This window comes from Xyrauchen texanus, chromosome 44, assembly GCF_025860055.1.
Source record: "Xyrauchen texanus isolate HMW12.3.18 chromosome 44, RBS_HiC_50CHRs, whole genome shotgun sequence".
NCBI lineage: Eukaryota > Metazoa > Chordata > Actinopteri > Cypriniformes > Catostomidae > Xyrauchen > Xyrauchen texanus.
Window position 1 is genome coordinate 3,953,311 of NC_068319.1, and position 19,436 is coordinate 3,972,746.

The following is a 19,436-nucleotide window of genomic DNA, read 5'->3' on the forward strand; positions in this document are numbered from 1 at the left end:
GCATTAACTAGCATGGAAATTCATGCTGGTCCAAGCTGGTCTTTTCAGCAGGGTCCATCATCTTGCCAATTCCATGACATCGGTCCACGTCATGGGATAAAAAGCCCAGATGACCTTTCTTCAAGGTCTACAAGAGTCTATGATCAGCTCAGATTACGATTTAATTTTGATTGTTGAGGTTTTGAGAGCAGAAGGGCATAAAGGAGCTCTTCAAAACACGTCCCTTCAGCTAACCTTGGCTAAGGAGTCCTCAGTGTCCGTTTTGACCCCAAAGCGAGGGATGTTGGAGTTGGTGAGGCTGGTGCTGTGCATTAGTTTTTTCACGCCACTGATCTGACACATGGGCTTCTTTTTTTTCTCCTCCTTCTCCTTCTGGGTCTGAGGGGAGGGCATCTCAACGTCATGCTGTTTGTCTGGAAGAGAAAGAACGGGAAGAGGAGAGGAGAAACATATGTGACGTCTCAAACCTGATGACAAAACTTGAGTCAACAGCGTATATGTTGGAGAGTTTTTGTAATTTATTTACCTAAAAATGTGCTGGAGATGAACTCTGAGACCTGGTTACCAGATCTGCTCATCTCAGATAGGTGCGATAACTCCCTGTTCAACATCCGCTTGAACTGGATGGATGGATGGATGGATGGATGGATGGATGGATGGATGGATGGATGGATGGATGGATGGATAGATAGATAGATAGATAGATAGATAGATAGATAGATAGATAGATAGATAATAATCAGTCAATAAAGACAACGAATAAAATTAATCAACTAAATTTTCAAAAACAATTGCGTCCAAATAAACTAAATCAGTACCTTAAAAATAGGTTCATGCTTTTTATTTATTTTCATTTTTTAAAGAAAAGTTCACTAAAGTCTTGAAGGTCAAATCTTCAAATAAAAGTAATTGAATGTTTTACTAAAATAGACTAAAAAAATAATAAAAACCTCTGATTCAATGTGTCATGTATTCAAACAATGTTTGTAAATTTCCAGATTGAATAATAAAATAAAGCATTTAATCACAATTTCACAATAACTAAAAAATAATTAGCATTATTTTCTAGATAATATTCAGATATAGAATATATTAACACTATGCCACCACCACTCTAACTGTTAAGAATAAAATCTCAAAATGCTGTTACAGATAAAAATATCTATGTATGCCAGTTTAGAAATGATTAACCTTTGGTCTTCAAGACAGATAAAACACACACACACACACACACACACACACACACACACACACACACACACACACACACACACACACACACACACACACACATGTTGTGTTTCCATGTTTTATGGGGACTTTCCATAGACATAATGGTTTTTATACTCTACAAACTTTATATTCTATCCCCTAAACCTAACCCTACCCCTAAACCTAACCCTCACAGAAAACTTTCTGCATTTTTACATTTTCAAAAAACATAATTTAGTATGATTTATAAGCTGTTATCCTCATGGTGACCAACAAAATGTCCCCACAAGGTCAAAAATTTCGGGTTTTACTATCCTTATGGGGACATTTGGTCCCCACAAAGTGATAAATACACGCTCACACATACACACACACACACACACACACACACACACACACACACACACACACACACACACACAAATAAAAGGCATTTTCTCTGTCCTATTTGGATCATTGTATAAATTATTCATCTGTACTACTTTACATACTATTTACAGTAGAAGTCAGAAGTTTACATACACTTAGGTTGAAGTCATTAAAACGTTTTTGAACCATTTACTTTGTGCATGTTATGAGTAATTTTTCCAACAATTGTGTACAGACAGATTGTTTCACTTTTAAATGACTATATCACAATTCCAGTGGGTGCGGTCAGCTCAGTGATGATCAGAGTTTAAATGAATGAAACACAAACGAACCGTTCATGGCATTTATATATAAGCTTATATTTACCTTATTTGGGCATTTAAATGGAATTTAAAGCGAATAATAATCACGACAGGTTACTTTATGTTGTTAGTTGTCTGTGGAACACAAAGGTAGAATTTCAGTAGCAAAAATTTACCATAAAAGTAGTCCAGTTTAGTGCTATAATCCAAGCCAAACGATTTTACATGAGGAACAGACTGACATTTACGTTTTTATTTACTGATAATCTATACCTCAGCTGAAGCGTACGTCTAGCCCAAATTCACATCCAGAATTCAAATTGAAAATTGCTTCAGAAGATGTAAAATATAGCACATGAGTCATATGGACTACTTTTATGATACTTAATGGTGTTTTTGGTCCTTTTTTGAGCTTGACACATGTGGTCACTATGAACTGTACTTGTATGGACTTGTAAGATTTCTCCTTTTGTGTTCCATGGAAAAAATAACAGCATCCGGATTTGGAACGACATAAGGTTGAGTAAATGAAGAATTTCATCTTCAGCTTCAACAGCCATGCCGGTTGACCATCAATTAAAGTAAGTCAACTAACAAAAAGACAAAAAGAGGCCAAATGTGATTGCTATGTTTAATTTGTTATGACCTAAATACTTGTCCAAGCTACTAAACAAGGTCCCATACAACATCACAAGACTGAAGATGCATGCAGCATACTTCAAAGAAACCAGATCACTGTACCTTTATATAGCCCCACGAAACAGAGCGCAAATAATTAGCTTCAGGCATTTTCGTCAAATCCCCAGGGCAAAACAAACAAAAGCAAGAAATTAATCACTCTTAAATCCCTTAGATGTTGTGATGCAATCCTTAGCCTTTGTCCAAAAACAGCATCTCCAAAGTTGACACCAGATCAGATGGAGGTGCGACAGAGACTGGGAGACATAGCTTGGCTTTTCTCCTCTGTGCCGTGAGAAAGATGCTGTTCTGATCAACACCTTCCAAATATGGGACTGCTCATATAATCAGTAAGGCTCGTGCCCCTGTCAGCCAGCCAACCAATCAGAGCTCATTACTGGGGGTGAGAGATGAGGGCTGGAGCACGCCGTCATCTGCTGACGGAGGAGGATGGAGGACTTGGAGAACAAAGCTGTTTTCACAGCTCATCTTGTACATGGTATAATCGTAAGAACCGTGGCGTGCTCCGTTGTCTAATCAGAGCAAGAGAACATTCTCCTGGTGAGGTTTATGCACTTGTGTTCTCTCACAGAAGTAGTGACCAACCTATTAACCAAGCCTATATATTATATTATAACCTTGCTTATTCGTCAAATAATTTGGTGTTTTGAGATTATTGGTAAAAATCTCCTAACAAACCCTTTATTTATTTGGGCAAATAGTCATGTAATGCAAAGAATAATAAGCAGTCAGACGTCATTTCCACAATATAAACACCAACAGATCTGTTTCTGGAGACTCCAGAAATGTATGTGTAACTCTTTAGACCATGTCCACACAAATCCATATAGGTTTTCAGCTTCCTAACGTCAACGTTTTCAGTATGTAGTTATGGGGAGAATTTTTTTGGAGAGGCAAAAATGTAGTAAAATCAATGTTTTCAAACAAAAATAGATTAGTGTGGTTGTCGCTCACTGTACATTATCTCACTTACTACACTACTTTATCCATACTTTTTCAGCTTTTATGTCAGCCATTGGCCACCCTTTTCTCTAGATATCGACATCCATATCAGCCATTATTGGTCAACTACACGATACTTTCAAAATGATCAAAAGTCTTTAAAAAAAACTATTTTGTTCAATAATGACTGTCCAAAAGGGGAAATATTTAAGCTTCTTACACAGTAAAATTTGCTTGTATTTTAGTGCAAATACTGACATGGTGATAATAGGTCCAACAAAATCAAACTTGAAAATGAAATTCCAATCTCAAATCAAAGGCTATTGAAAAGTGGGCAACTTTGATGATACTTCCCAACCGATCTGAATAGAACAAAGCATGCCATAAACAATACAACAGCATTCAAATGGAGATATGGACCCCCACTCGGGCTGCATCCAACCAAAACACAAACCTTTCATGTAGACATTGGTGATGTTCTCATTTGAAAAACAAATGAACAGATCAGTTGCTCTCTTATATAATCTCTCAATAGCCATTGGCTGGATTTGTTTTGGGCAGATTTGAATATTTTACCTCACAGCCTTGATACAATTTTTTCAGGAGACATATGAAACCACAGTGGTGGTGTATTGCGTCAAAACATTTCTTTATGCAAAGCAAAGGTTCATCATAAACAAGGAAATAAAGCCTATTTATGTGTATTTATTTTTCATATAGTCATAAAAGTGTGAGTGTGTTACTAGAGGAGTATAATGACTAAATAGGACAAAAGAAAAACATTTTGAAACATAATTGCTTCTTACCAAAAGATGACCAATGAGTGAGACCAACTGCCAGACACTCGTTAGTACAATGTGCAATAATTAAACCTGTACTGATCGTATATAGCCTCAATATAATATAGCAAAGTATACAGCAGAACTTTTCTATACTTTTGAATAATGTTGATTACCACAAAAATGTATTTTGACACACATGAAATGAATTGGTCTGACTGTAAAGTGAGTGACATGTTTGAACCATAATCAACATAATGTTGGACGACATTTACTCAAAAGTATAGACAATGTTTATTATGCAATGTTTTCATGATCTCTAAAAGATTTTGATCTCAAGACTTCCACTGAAACACCTGGAATTAGACATAAACCAATATAAATTGAACCCATATGAATTTCTTTAAAAAAAAAAAAAAAAACATGTATTATTTGTTTTGCATTATTATTGTTCAACACCGTTTTAAAAGCACCAGTTATGATGTTTAGCATTTATTTTTTCACTGCATAACTCAATTTAAAAAAATACATACTCAAAACATACAATTTGTGTTATTTAATCATTTTAATGTCTCTATTGTTATTATTATTATAAGATGTGAAAATTGCAATAATAAAGACTGAGTAGGTGTAGAAACTTTTAACTGGTAGTGTTTGTTCACTTAAAATTTGAGTAGGGGGAGAGAGAGGTTCGTGCAAGAACAGGATCCTGCACAAAGCACTGCTTGATTAAGTATAGACTAGAGTTAACTAGCGGGAGTGTCGTCGCACTATAGGTAGAGTCTGACTACAGGTTGAGGTCAGTGTCATGTTGTTGGAAATGTTATTGCTATAACGATGTTATATTAGATCGTACAGAACAAGAAAAAATCCTCTGAAAAAAAAACACACCCCCAAATCAGCCGGGAGATCTTTTATCTGCGTCATCAGAGATGCCATGCTATTTCTGGAGATCTAATTATCGCCATATCAAGTTTAGCTTCATGTTTAATGGGGTCATGCACACTCACAATAACACTTTTTTTGCATTTTGAGAAGAAACTGTGCATGGTGCTTGCACATAGACATATACTGTATGTCATACATCTTTGGCTGCTGCACTCGTCTATTCACGTCTATTCTTTAACATAGGCTATTATAATGTAGTCTGTTACAATAATTACAAAAGAGGGCATAATCAAAATATAATGCATAATATTTTTGTCATTATGTGAAGACTTGCTGGTCTAACAAAACAATGCTCAGAAAGTGTCTCTATTCTTTCTTCAGGTTACTGCAATAAGCTCAGTAAGTGTGCACCACTATGTCTGAACCATGTATCTGTAAACCATGATTTCCATAATGCCATAATCATAATGTTTTTAAAACGCAGTGTTAAGTTGAAAATAGTTATGAAGACCCTGCGTTCTGTTACATTCAGCTGTGCTCCATCTAGATATTTGAAAGAAAGATTTTTCCTTGTGTGTGTGCGTGCGTGCGTGCGCGCACTCCTCTCCAGAGTGTAGAGTGCCGTCTCTGCCCTGGACAGAAAGTCATGCTGTGCTCTGTTGGAGTTTGTTGCTGTGATGATTCATGCTTCCTCCCATTTAACTTGGAATTTTAAACATCATACTGGGAAAACTGCAATGGAATGCCACTTTATGTTGGACTTACAACTCATGCGGAAATCTTCAGCTCTGATTTTGCTGAGATTCAGGTGTCTCTCAAACATGTCATCACCGAGAGAGATTTACAGTCGATGATAAACCTTCACTTTTATTAAGTAATATGCATTAATGAGTCAAAGTTTCTACATTATATGATAATAAAACGTGTTTAGCAAGCATGTGCAAAGACAGATGTTCAAAACACTGTCTTTTGATTACCGTAAACCTGTAGAACAAACACTAGCTTTGAAGCATCTTTTATCAATTTGGTTGCTATGAGACGTCTCTGACAATCAAGTTACTGCTGAAATGACATAATCAATCTCAAAATTAAAAATCAATTAAACATTTATATATAGTGTATAGTTGTCAGGTAGTTGTCATTGAATTTTGAATTCAGTGAAATGTCAATCAAACATTTTCATTTTCGTTCATCATTTTCATGATCAATCATTGCTGTCATTTCCAAGTACTTGGGTACTCGTGCCCATCCCTACTATAGAGCCCACACTAAAGTGTCTATGCTATTCTGGTCTGTAGCACAATACTTTGATATTTAACATAAAAGGTTTGTCCTGAATCCAGGGTGTGCTGAGTGACTTCAGCCAGGTCTCCTAAGCAACCAAATTAGCCTGGTTGCTAGGGAGGGTAGAGTCAAATGGGGTAACCTCCTCATGGTCACTATAATGTGGTTTGCTCTCGGTGGGGCATGTGGTGAGTTGTGCATGGATGCCGCGGAGAATAGCTTGGACCTCCACATACGCTATTTTCCACAGCAACGTGCTCAACGAGCCACGTGATGAGATGCGGAGGCAACTAAGATTCGTTCTCTTGCCACCCGGAGTCACCGTACCACCACAAGGATTTTGGGAATTGGGCATTCCAATTTGGGGAGAAAAAGGCCACCACGATGACTTTGGGAATTGGACATTACAAATTGGGGAGAAAAAGAGAAAAATAAAAAACATGGTGTAACAATCCAGGTATGGGTATTAAAATACTTCCCTTGCACCCTGAATACATAAGAGTGTACATATCATGAATTTTTGAGTAAAGAGTATCAATTAGTTTTCACATGGGTACTCCATATGACCTGAACAAAATGTGCCTTTTCATAAAATATATTATATTCTTTTAAACTAAACACACAGTCTTGAGGGTCCTTTCGTTTTTTATTTTTAAGCCATCTGACTTAGACAAGTGGACATGTTATTCAACTATTAATCATATTTTAAAACAGAATGGTTTCACTTCTTATTTTTTTTTAAAGCAGCATTATAAAACTGATTGTTCCGGTCCTGGATGCTGATTGGTCAACAGCCGTGCTTTATTCATGATAAAACACAGCTTTGACCTCTTCACAGAACTTTTATTTGTACCACTCAGAGCACCCATAGCTGACAGATGTTCTTGTTGCCTAGCAATGCTCTGTTTACTGTTTACTGCCAGGGACTATATTTTCTGGTGGAAGGATGGCATTTAATGATTTACTTACAAAATATAACATTTTAATAAACATTTGTGTCCTTCATATTTTTATTATGTGGTGACCGTTTTATAAAAGCAATAAGGCACTCGAGCTGTGTATACTGTGAATATAGTCACAGCGCTAAGCATACATGAGCATACATTCATGGGGAAATAGTGTCTTTAACATGACATTTTTAATTGTCCAATCTGTTTAAAAACAATATCTAAAATGGCAATGGAAAGTGAGGTAAAAATCGAAAAACAAAAGGGACGCACAAACACTTAGGGAATAAATTGCAGCAATGTTATAAAATACTCAGAAGTAATGAATATTATTAAACGTTACTGTAACGTCACTGGAACATGTAGTCTATTAAACACATAGTGATCGGTAAGCACAAAATAATATGATTCAACAACCCTACCAGAAAACATTTCAAAGCATTATAGCAAGTAAACAAGTTCACCAAATAGTTAACCGATAAACATTCATCTTGAAACTGAACATGCCATATTGTTTCAGGCTAAGCCACACATCACATAAGACACATTCCTGCACACATTGGACAGACACTGAGGCAGCATACTTTGGATATAAAATTTCTGTATTGCACATATATAAAGGCCATAATGTGATTTCGGAGGAAGGCTGCTCTTTAGCGATTTGAGCAGAGCCTTGTGGTTTTCTGTGAAGTAGTCTGGTGAATTCTGTTGGAGTCCGAGGTCTTTAGTTGTGCACGCTCAGGACTCATGTGGTTTTTATTAAAGACGTCGGCAGACTCTTTGAGCATTGTACAGCATTTTGTGCCTTGTGGTCGCCGCTGCAGAGAGGACCAATGGATGCCAGAAGATTTCCCACAGTGCGCGTGCAGGATCCAAGTCATTAAAAAAAACACTCGCCACAGATCACCCCCACCCATACCCCCAAACCACCCCCTCACCCCCCTCCACAGCCCATATGTCTCCTTCTCTTTCAGTATTGACTCCAATTGGTTTTCTGTGCACTGGCACAGACAGGCCACTGGCCTCAGAATCTACTGGGTGTGGTGTTTCACAGAAGGGAAATTGGGCACTTGGGTAACTACAGATTTGTAGAAGATTCCTTAGAATAGGAAGTCTTTTATATTTGCTAGAATAGGAAGTCTTTAACATATAGGAAGATGGTGACATATACAACAATAAACAACACATTAATGGGCAGCTTAAAATTAGAGAGAGTAAGTAACAAAGGTCTCTAAAACTCAAAACTAGTGGTGAGGATGTTAGTTTGAAACTGTAGCTTGCAAAACTACAAGCTACTCATGATATAAGAAGCTAAAATCTGAAAGAGCAGTATTTAACTTTAAAGGAATTAATTTTTTCTGGGTTCGATAGAAGTTAAGATCAATCTACAGAATTTCAACTTGTCCCTTTGTTTATTTAAATAAAGGAAGAAATAATCGCTGTTTCAGTGAGGCACTTACAATAGAAGTGAATGGGGCCAATCCATAAACATTAACATACACACTGTTTCAAAAGTATAGCCACAAGACGTAAACAATACTCATGTTAACATGATGTGTTAAAATCAGGGATTTACCAGGTTTACAGCATTTACCAGATTACAGGGGTTGTCTGCGTTGCGTTGACATGGCAACAAAGTTGTAAAATTGGATATAACTTTATTAAAAATGTTTGCTAGCGATTTTGTCACATCATGTTAAAACACATATTGTTTCTTTCTTGTGGCTATAATTTTGGAAACTGTGTATTTTAATGTTTATGGACTGGGCCATTTCACTTGCATTGTACGTGCCTTAGGGTAACCACGATTTTGGTCTTTTTAAATAAATGAGGGACAAGTCAAAATTATTTTTAACCTGTGGTTCATGGAGTAGGGGGTTTTCGTATTCACCCTTACAAAACTGTTTCACAATTTTAAGTAGTAACAGTAATAATCTATTACACCTCATTTTTATTACAACAGTGGCAGTTGTAGTTAAAGTTTTATTAGTATTATTATCAATACTAATAGTACCATAACCATGGTAATGAGAAGCCATACATTACCTGTATCTTACCTGTGCTTATTGCACTCTAAATATAAGTACAAGTGCATAAAGGGCTTTAAAGACTGGCCCTCCAAGACTTATGGACAAAGATTTCTTCCTGTGTAATATATGTCCTGTTTGAATGATGTTTGACATTATGAAATAAACTGGATAATAAATATAATAGCTCATATAAAGAGAATTAAATAAAATCAGACACAAGATACGTTAAATACAGGTTATGTTTTCTACTATGGTGGGTCGCCACTTGATGTCCAATGTAAAATCTGTCCTGAAGCAAAACCAGTTGAGAATCAATGGTCTAGATGATAAGGTAGGTTTCTCAAATCACCTGTTCATGTTTTTATGCATAATCTTTAGGTCTTGTTTATTATGTGAAAACACTATTAAATCTTTCAGTTTTAGGATCCAAAATAAGCTTGCTTGGGCAGAGAATTACAAAGAAGCAGTAATGTTTGATAGTGGACCTCATAACCTTTCTGTAGGGTGTGGTTGTGTTGAATGTAGTATGTATGTGTATTTCATTGGAGCTGCCTCCTAGCCCACTGCAGGGCTCAATTTGTCTGCGTTTCCATGGTGACTACAAGCATGTGGGGTCTTGCACAAGCCTGTTTGTCTGTGATGTGAGAGGGAGGGCTTGTTGTTGGTGTGTAGGTATTCCGTTCATCAGTATGCAGCATGGCAGGCCTATGCCGGTGATTTGGGAGCATGCTCAGTACATTCAAAAACAAACCCTGACACAGGCGTGACAGACAGAGGGGCTGTGAAGGAACGGTGTGTTTTGATTGGTCCAGGGAGACAATATATAAAATATCTCAAGCACAGAAGGAATCACCCCCTAAATATACACCTGATGTGTTATCATAATATATGTTTGTTTACACAGTGAACGGTGATGCAAATCAAAGCGTTTCTCAGGAATGAACTTGGCTGCCTTAAAGCATAGCAGGACGCATTGAATGCAAATTAAAGCGTGTTATCGGATGGTTTTGTGGCTTGGAAGATGCATGGAATTAACTGTCTGTTGTGAATGAAAGCAATTAAATGTGTTTATTATGTTTCACTTTAAACAACCCTAAGTATTAAACTTTGACACAGTGTGTGCTATTACTTTTCTAAGTGACTATTTTATAATATTCGCCACCTAGATGATAAAACATGTAAACAAACATCATTGACATATATTGAAAAAGGGAATTTCGTCATATCTAAAGACTACAATATCATAGAGACTTGAGGGTGGGCTCTTTTGACTTGAGCAAAAAACAGTTGCACCTAGCAACCCCCTAGAACACCCTAGTAACGCTATTAAGCACCTAGAACACCCTGGCAATGTTATCAAGTACCCAGACAGCCTAGCAACAATATACATGGTTGCTGCACATTTAAAAAAAATTAAATATAAGACATTTTATGACCCTTTTCAAGACCTGATGTTGATACCAGAACAAACCCAAACAATCTCAAAATAATGAATGTATTACAGATTTTTTAACTTGAACAGTCTGGGGCACATTCAACAATCCCTTTAACATCACTTCAGTTTTTCACTAAATTAATTCTTGAAATAATAATATTTAATCATATATCATATTAAAATTGGTTTATGTACCAATATATCAATACATATGAATAAGAGGTCGACTTACATTGGACCTTTCTGATATGAAAATAAGGTGAAGTAAAGAGATAACTGATTAATCATCCGATAAGTGTGAGAAATCTAAACATGTATTGTGTTAAACATTTTTCTAAAGTCTTTACTTCCTGTGACGGGGCAGCCCAGACAGAGGCTACAAGAATACAAATTGAATTAAATCCCAGATTCAGTTAACTGTGCAACCAAAATCCCCAGAATAACCATAAACAAATATCTCACGCATACTGAGGGACTTTTAACTATAAACAAGCCCAAAATAAACAGAGGATTCTTATTTTGAAATAAAATGGTCTGCTCCCAGCAGCTCACCCAAGCTAGGGATGGACGATACCACTTATTTTCTTTTTGATCCGATACCAATATTTTCAAGTCCAATATCATCGATACCAAGACCGATACTGATACTTCTACTATTTTTTTTTCTCTCGATTACTTGGGATAAAATGGGTAATTTAAAATGAACATTGTAGTCATTATTCAAGTCATTATTATAATTTTTTTTTGCCTAAACAGAAAATTAATAGACTTGTTTTGTTTACCCTTACAAAAATGAACCATTTCACTACATTAATACAATAGTTTAAACATGGTATTTATGTACCACAGAATTAACCATGGTTACTACTACAATATTACTGTAGTAAATAAAAATTCATGTTAAATATGTATTTAAATTAATAGGTGTCATTATTGTTCCTTTTATTATGGTAAATGGTCTGCAATTATGTAGCACTTTTTTTAACCTTAGAGGTTACCAAAGCGCTTTACACTGTGTCCCAATCACCCATTCACACACACACACACACACACACACACACACACACACACACACACACACACTCATACACCAATGGCGGCAGAGCTGCCATGCAAGGCGCTAGCCTGCAATTGGCAGCCGACCTGCTCTACCACCTGTGCCACAGCCACCCCTACTATTATTAAACTTTTTGCAGTTTAATAATCACACTATGCTACATTGCGCTTCCTGTCTTTCTGTCTTCAAAGACCTTGAAGAACTCTGCAAATGACAATAAAGACATTTGTGTACATTTTTTAATTTAAAGTGCCTTTTTCTCACAGTGACTTCAGAGAGCGCATTCTAGCTTGTTCTTTATCTCTCTCTTTATGTTTCCATACAGCGGGTGCACAGACAGAGCGAATGAGATAAGCCACAAATGATGGATAAAGTTAAACTGATACACCAGATTTAAGTGTTTTTTAAGTGACAAAAACACACACTGAGTGTATGACATTTAGACATACATGTCTATGACAGAGTTTCTGCTAGAAAAAAATGGTGCCGGTCAAAGTGACCGGCAGAGGTTTCGTTTTACGGACATTTTGATGATATGCCGGTCAAATATATCGCCTCTTAATTAGTCAAGTTGAGGAAAACTGGAGGCAGTCTATGTAACTTAAAAAATGACACAATCAGGCCGGATAGAATGCAACATATTATTATTAGCTTAACTTTCAAATAGACGAAAAAAAAAAACATGAACGTCCGATTGCCGTCAATCAACGCCAATTGTTTTTTACTGTGGTTTCACACACATTCACTTTTTGAAACATTGAGGCACGGATGTACCTAATACAAATAAATAAAACATCTCCAGTTAACTAGCAGATCATTCATTTAGTCCGTTATTAAATAAGAGATCTAGCCACTGATCTATATATATAACATATATCTATATCTATATATATAGATCAGTGGATCTAGCGCTAAAATCTGTTGTTTTTGAAATCAAGCTGAGCGCTCGTGTCCGCTGCTATCAGCTGCATGGACGACGCGCTGCGCGAAGTTGAGCAATCTTCACTAGGACGCTGCTTTCAATCTATCGCCGCTATGGAGACTCTCTATTAATTCCGTGAAATCACAAAATAAAATGCACACAAACGTGTCCCTGCTTGATATAGACTGTAACCATGCACTGATGAACATAGGCTATTCAGTTTTGATGATAGAGAAAAAACCTGCACGAATGCGCCGGATTAGAAGCACTGATCTATCTATAATGAGATGTTCCTGATTCACCATCGCCTGGCCTCTGAAAAAGCTTTTAAAGCTAGTCTGCCTGGGCCTGGCCATATTTGAAACGCCTCACTCAATCGCTCGTTGTTTAGGTCTATATTGCAGCCGCTTTAGGCGCGCTGCGTTATTTGAAATGCAGCATGCGATGTTGTTTCATAACTTTCAAACGATAGAGCCTGTTCCTTTATAACATAGCAAGAGATCGGGTGTATTTTTGCTTTATACATTTTAGGCTTATTCTCAAATTCAGATTGTGTTAGGGGACGGGATTATTAGGCAATTTTAATCGGACAATTTGACCGGAGAGATTTAATTTTGTCGGACATTTAATTTTTTTACCGGCCAATGTCCGGTAATTACTGGACAACGGAAACCCTGGTCTATGACTATAGAGAGCATGTCAGCTTGAAAACAGGCAATTTAGAAATCTTGGTCAGACTTTTTAAAAGATTGGAAAAAAGAATATGTCTGAGTAAAAGGACACTTTGCAAACCCATAACAAGCAGATATTGCAGCTTTTTCTACTTGCTTTACAACTTGTTGACAGTTTTTCCACATCCCCTGGTGAACATTGTTCTGCACTGATAACTACAAACCTAGCCAGGTGGATGCTCTGACATCACAATTGCGTTTAACTTCTCCCTTGCAGTGAATATTATCAATAAATGGGCAAATTGTCAATGTCAATAACGATTGTCACCAAGAGGTGAAATGAGACTGTTGTATACAGAGGTCGGAGACGGTCATTGAGTCTCTTTGGCAGTAGGGGAATACCAATATGGCCACTCAAACAATTCCGGTGGCTTCACATTCTTTCTGGTGGCAATGATCTATAAAGTATCAAGAATACCCTAGCAATGCTCTGGCAAGCACCTGGCAACACTCTATAAAGTATCTAGAACACCCTAACAACAATATAGCAAGCACCTGGAACACTAGAAAGTAACTAGAACAACCTAACAATGCTCTAGCAAGCACCTTAAACACCCTAGCAACACTCTAGAAAGTATTTAGAACACCCTAGCAATGCTCTAGCAAGCACCTGAAACACCCTAGCAACTCTCTAGCAACAAATTCTAGAGACCATAATATCATACAGATTTGAGGGTGTGCTCTTTCCAGAGCACCCAAGTAACCACCTAGCAACCACACTGAACCCCCTAGCAACCACACACAACAACCTTGCATCAAAGCCGTGATTATTACTAAGGCGAGCACCACTCACATTTTCCTCAAAAACTTAAATATTAAGCTTCTGGAATTACTAATCAATTTACAAAAATCCAAGTAAGATAGATAGCCCACATTTACAGAAAACAAATGTTATATCACACCGTTAGTATTAAAAATATGACCTTCAATAGCAATGGCACCCCCCTACACAACCTCTGCCCCATATTTATCTGTCAATCCCCCTCCACACCCCCCAAAACAGAATTACAGGGAAGCTTTGGTGGAGACTACAGTCCTGAGCACAACAGAGTGCCACATTCCTATGTAGTCATCAGCAATGCTAAACATAATCCCAAGCAATCTGACCTCAACAGAAGCCCCCCTTCCACAAGAATAGGCCCACATTTCAAATGATAATGATGCATCAGTCTCACTAAAGGTCTAAATCAACAATTCCAGCATATATACATTTATAAACACATACAAATTTATATTACCAGTGTAAGTTATACTCACAAAATATGGCTTGAAGCATTTCAGCTTTCATACTGTATGTGGTGGAAACGTGTCAAGCCATTGGAAGAGCGTGTCTTTTCAAATGCCGGACTCACATCCCACCACGTTCATAGGTAGTGTGTATACTTCTCCCTGAAACTGCAACTGCACTCCCCAAAGAGCAGCCATCTTGGCTCGATGCTACCTGATAACGTCTGTCGTCTGTGAGCCAACAGCCCTGCCAAATTGCCCCAATTACCTGAACTCCCCCTGGCACCAGTAATGAAATTAAGTCATGGGGAAGCCCTTCGTTCTAAGATGATGTAAACCTTCGCTCCCCAGAGAGGGAGTTTGAGGCAATAAGTTTAAGGGTGACTCACCTTGTTTGAGGCCATCTCGCTGACCGAGTGTCGGGTCTGCAAGGTCTCCAGTTGGTCCAGGCACCAGTCCAGTTCCTCCAGGGTCTCAGTGGCCAGCTTCTGGTAGGCCTCCTCTGGAGGGAGACAGGGGAGGGGATGGTCAGTTTTGAGGCGTTTGACCGGGCTAGCCGAGGCTTCCCGGACATCGTCCACGTCGTAGACAGCCATGTTGGGATGTCCACATGGGTGACTCTTCATAATATGCTGAAAAGATCTCCCCTATGAGGAAAAACAGGGCTGAAGGATTAACTATTAGCTGCTCCTTGCCCTCAAAAAAGATTCCTGTATCTCCTTAACAGTCATCAATAGCGCTGGAGTCCAGAAGAGACAATAAAACGGAGTTACACCACCGGCAGTCCAGCCGTGCAGGGCTCCTGGTGTAGAACACACAAGAGCCCCATGCTCCTATAAAACAAAGCACATACACACATACAAGCAAAGAGAGTCCCTTCTCAATCTGCTTTTCTTAATCTGGAGTCAGCTTATTCCATACCAATTCCATGTCCCTACATTGTATCCTCCACAGGTTGTGAGAAAAAAACATGAACTTCAGAGGTCTTTAAGCTGGCATTCTCTAAAATAAAAGGAGAGCAAATCCAAAAGATCCCCAGCACCCGTTACGGCTTTCAAACCCCTAGTCAGAGATTCCGACTCTTGTATATGAAGCGACTGGCTTTGCTGAGTTTTCCTGAAGAGCTTGCATGTCAGCGATATCCACAGTAATAAAAAAAAAGAGCTTGCACAAGCGGTGCAGAACCTCAGCTACACAGACATGACATAGGGAGGCATTGCTTTACACAAACATGAGCGCCTTCCAGTGAACAAACCTACAGAGCTGGAGAGCACGACGCAGTGAGAGCTGCATGATCTGGAGTGGAGCAATGGAACTGGATTCATATAGACTTTGCGGCCAGCAAAAAAAGGAGCCTGATCTCTGTTACAAATGTGTATTAAAAATGCATGCTGCAGTTCTGACTATGATTTCAACATGCAAAACAGAACAGTTTTACAATTGAGGCTTCATATCAGTTACTGTTTATCAAGAAAAAATAATTGTAAAAAAAAACAAAATAAAGAGCATAAAAAAAAAAAATTAAGGATGCACAATATATGCTTAATTATTGTAACAAATTAAACATGTTCATTAACACAGAGAGCCAGACATCACAAATACAGCAATTAAGCACATCTACACAAGTCTGATTAGCATCAAATTTAAGGAAGGAAGATTGAGTTTACTTATGACAGACAGACTTGAGATAGCAACTGCTCTATCATTTCCCAGAATATTCCTAGGGGGACGTTCCAGTGCAGACAACAGAGATACACACTCATTCACTGTGCTGTGTTTGAGGATTACGTGACAGTCAATCTAAATAGATTATTATTGAAAATGATGCATTCGCGGATTTGTTCAGGGCCGGATTCCCCCCCCCCCAATCCTGGATTATGACAGGGCAGTTTTAAACCCCTAACATACTTCTTTAGATGTGCAGATGTTCACACTGCACAGGTGACTTGCATATTAAAGTACCTTAAGGTGCGTAGACATAATGCATTGTTATGATGCCCACTGTGTGTATTGCATTAGACGGTCTAAACTTACACTACAAGAAAATCATTCATCAAGACATGCGTGCTTGCAGGTGACACAATCACAACACACACGTCGGTGGTCATAGGATCTTGGTGCAATTGTTACAGGGCAACCTTTTGAGTAACACATCGGGTGAATTTGACATGCAGCTCTGCGTATGTGTCAGCACCGGTCGTAGTATTTGCTCAATCTCTGACTCAGAGTGCACTGAACACACAGGGTCAGAAGAGGCTTTGTCCATCATAATGCAAGGGTCAGGATGAAAACAGCATGGTGATAGTCCCATAAGACATATGACACAAATGAGAGAGAGTGAGAAAGACAAATAGAAAATAGACATAAAGGCAGACAGATAAACAGAAAAGATAAAGAGTAGGATTAAGCGCACAGTTCTTATTTTTGTTTTAAATACTGGAACAAAATGTCATGAAAATCATTGTTAAAGGGATAGTTTATCCTAAAATAAAAACCATATGATTTCCTTTCTTCTGTGGAACACAAAAGGAAGGTGGAATGTTAGGTGGAATTAGATGGATTGTGAATTTGACTTTTGGACTGTTCCTCACACAAAGCTATCGGATGGCTTCACAAAACTTGGAATGTAGCATATGAGTTGAATGGACTACTTATAGGACACTTTCTTTATATTTTTATAGTCATTTTGTAAATTTCTTTGGATTTGGATCATTTTTGGATAGACCTGCCAGAATACACTTCTAAAAGTCAAATTTTATGTGTTCCGCGGAACAAAGAAGGTCATATGTGTTTGGTACAACGAGTAAATAGTGACTTAAAACATTTGACTGGCTTAGTTTTGTACAAAGAAAACAAAAGTGTGCATATTTATTTATAAAACTATGAATGAATGAACGTTACATTTATAAAATGCTTTTCTTACACTACACACAAAGCACTTTCCACAGTGAACAGGGGACTCTCCTCAACCACCACCAGTGTGCAGCATCCACTTGGATGATGCAATGGCAGACATAGTGCGCCAGTACACTCACCACACACCAGCTATTGGTGGAGAGACAAAACTATGAACAAAGCAGCCAGGATGTTCTTCAAAAAATTCTCCATTTGTCTTCCATGGAAGAAAAAGTAATATGGGTTTGGAACAATATACGTGTGAGTAAATAATGACTTGAAACCTTTTGATCTGAAGACTTATGCTTAAATGCTTGAAATTAGTTTTGAACACAAATCAAATTTGTGCCTATTTCTTCAGAATTTTTTTTTTTTAATTAAAAATAAAATAGTGACTGAAATACAGTGAGGAAAATAAGTATTTGAACACCCTGCTATTTTGCAAGTTCTCCCACTTAGAAATCATGGAGAGGTCTGAAATTGTCATCGTAGGTGCATGTCCACTGTGAGAGACATAATCTAAAAAAAAAATCCAGAAATCACAATGTATGATTTTTTAACTATTTATTTGTATGATACAGCTGCAAATAAGTATTTGAACACCTGAAGAAAATCAATGTTAATATTTGGTACAGTAGCCTTTGTTTGCAATTACAGAGGTCAAACGTTTCCTGTAGTTTTTCACCAGGTTTGCACACACTGCAGGAGGGATTTTGGCCCACTCCTCCACACAGATCTTCTCTAGATCAGTCAGGTTTCTGGGCTGTCGCTGAGAAACACGGAGTTTGAGCTCCCTCCAAAGATTCTCTATTGGGTTTAGGTCTGGAGACTGGCTAGGCCACGCCAGAACCTTGATATGCTTCTTACAGAGCCACTCCTTGGTTATCCTGGCTGTGTGCTTCGGGTCATTGTCATGTTGGAAGACCCAGCCTCGACCCATCTTCAATGCTCTAACTGAGGGAAGGAGGTTGTTCCCCAAAATCTCGCAATACATGGCCCCGGTCATCCTCTCCTTAATACAGTGCAGTCAGCCCTGTCCCATGTGCAGAAAAACACCCCCAAAGCATGATGCTACCACCCCCATGCTTCACAGTAGGGATGGTGTTCTTGGGATGGTACTCATCATTCTTCTTCCTCCAAACACGGTTAGTGGAATTATGACCAAAAAGTTCTATTTTGGTCTCATCTGACCACATGACTTTCTCCCATGACTCCTCTGTATCATCCAAATGGTCATTGGCAAACTTAAGACGGGCCTTGACATCTGCTGGTTTAAGCAGGGGAACCTTCCGTGCCATGCATGATTTCAAACCATGATGTCTTAGTGTATTACCAACAGTAACCTTGGAAACGGTGGTCCCAGCTCTTTTCAGGTCATTGACCAGCTCCTTTCGTGTAGTTCTGGGCTGATTTCTCACCTTTCTTAGGATCATTGAGACCCCACAAGGTGAGATCTTGCATGGAGCCCCAGTCCGAGGGAGATTGACAGTCATGTTTAGCTTCTTCCATTTTCTAATGATTGCTCCAACAGTGGACCTTTTTTCACCAAGCTGCTTGGCAATTTCCCCGTAGCCCTTTCCAGCCTTGTGGAGGTGTACAATTTTGTCTCTAGTGTCTTTGGACAGCTCTTTGGTCTTGGCCATGTTAGTAGTTGGATTCTTACTGATTGTATGGGGTGGACAGGTGTCTTTATGCAGCTAATGACCTCAAATAGGTG

At 38.2% G+C, this 19,436-nt stretch overlaps 1 protein-coding gene across 9 annotated transcripts in view; it reads right to left on the minus strand.

The window, feature by feature from the left end:
• Positions 1-19,436, minus strand: part of LOC127636525 (cAMP-specific 3',5'-cyclic phosphodiesterase 4D-like) — a 268,642-nt gene that overhangs the window by 9,586 nt on the left and 239,620 nt on the right. For 7 of the 9 annotated variants that reach the window (XM_052117068.1, XM_052117067.1, XM_052117070.1 and 4 more), the window contains 3 exons: positions 15,214-15,326; positions 527-620; positions 235-413 (listed from right to left, as the gene is read on the minus strand). In XM_052117068.1, coding sequence (XP_051973028.1) covers positions 235-413; positions 527-620; positions 15,214-15,326 — 386 coding nt within the window. Of the gene's footprint in view, positions 1-234; positions 414-526; positions 621-2,624; positions 3,278-15,213; positions 15,472-19,436 lie in introns of those variants that run through there. The other 2 variants (XM_052117074.1, XM_052117075.1) reach the window with 2 other exon arrangements.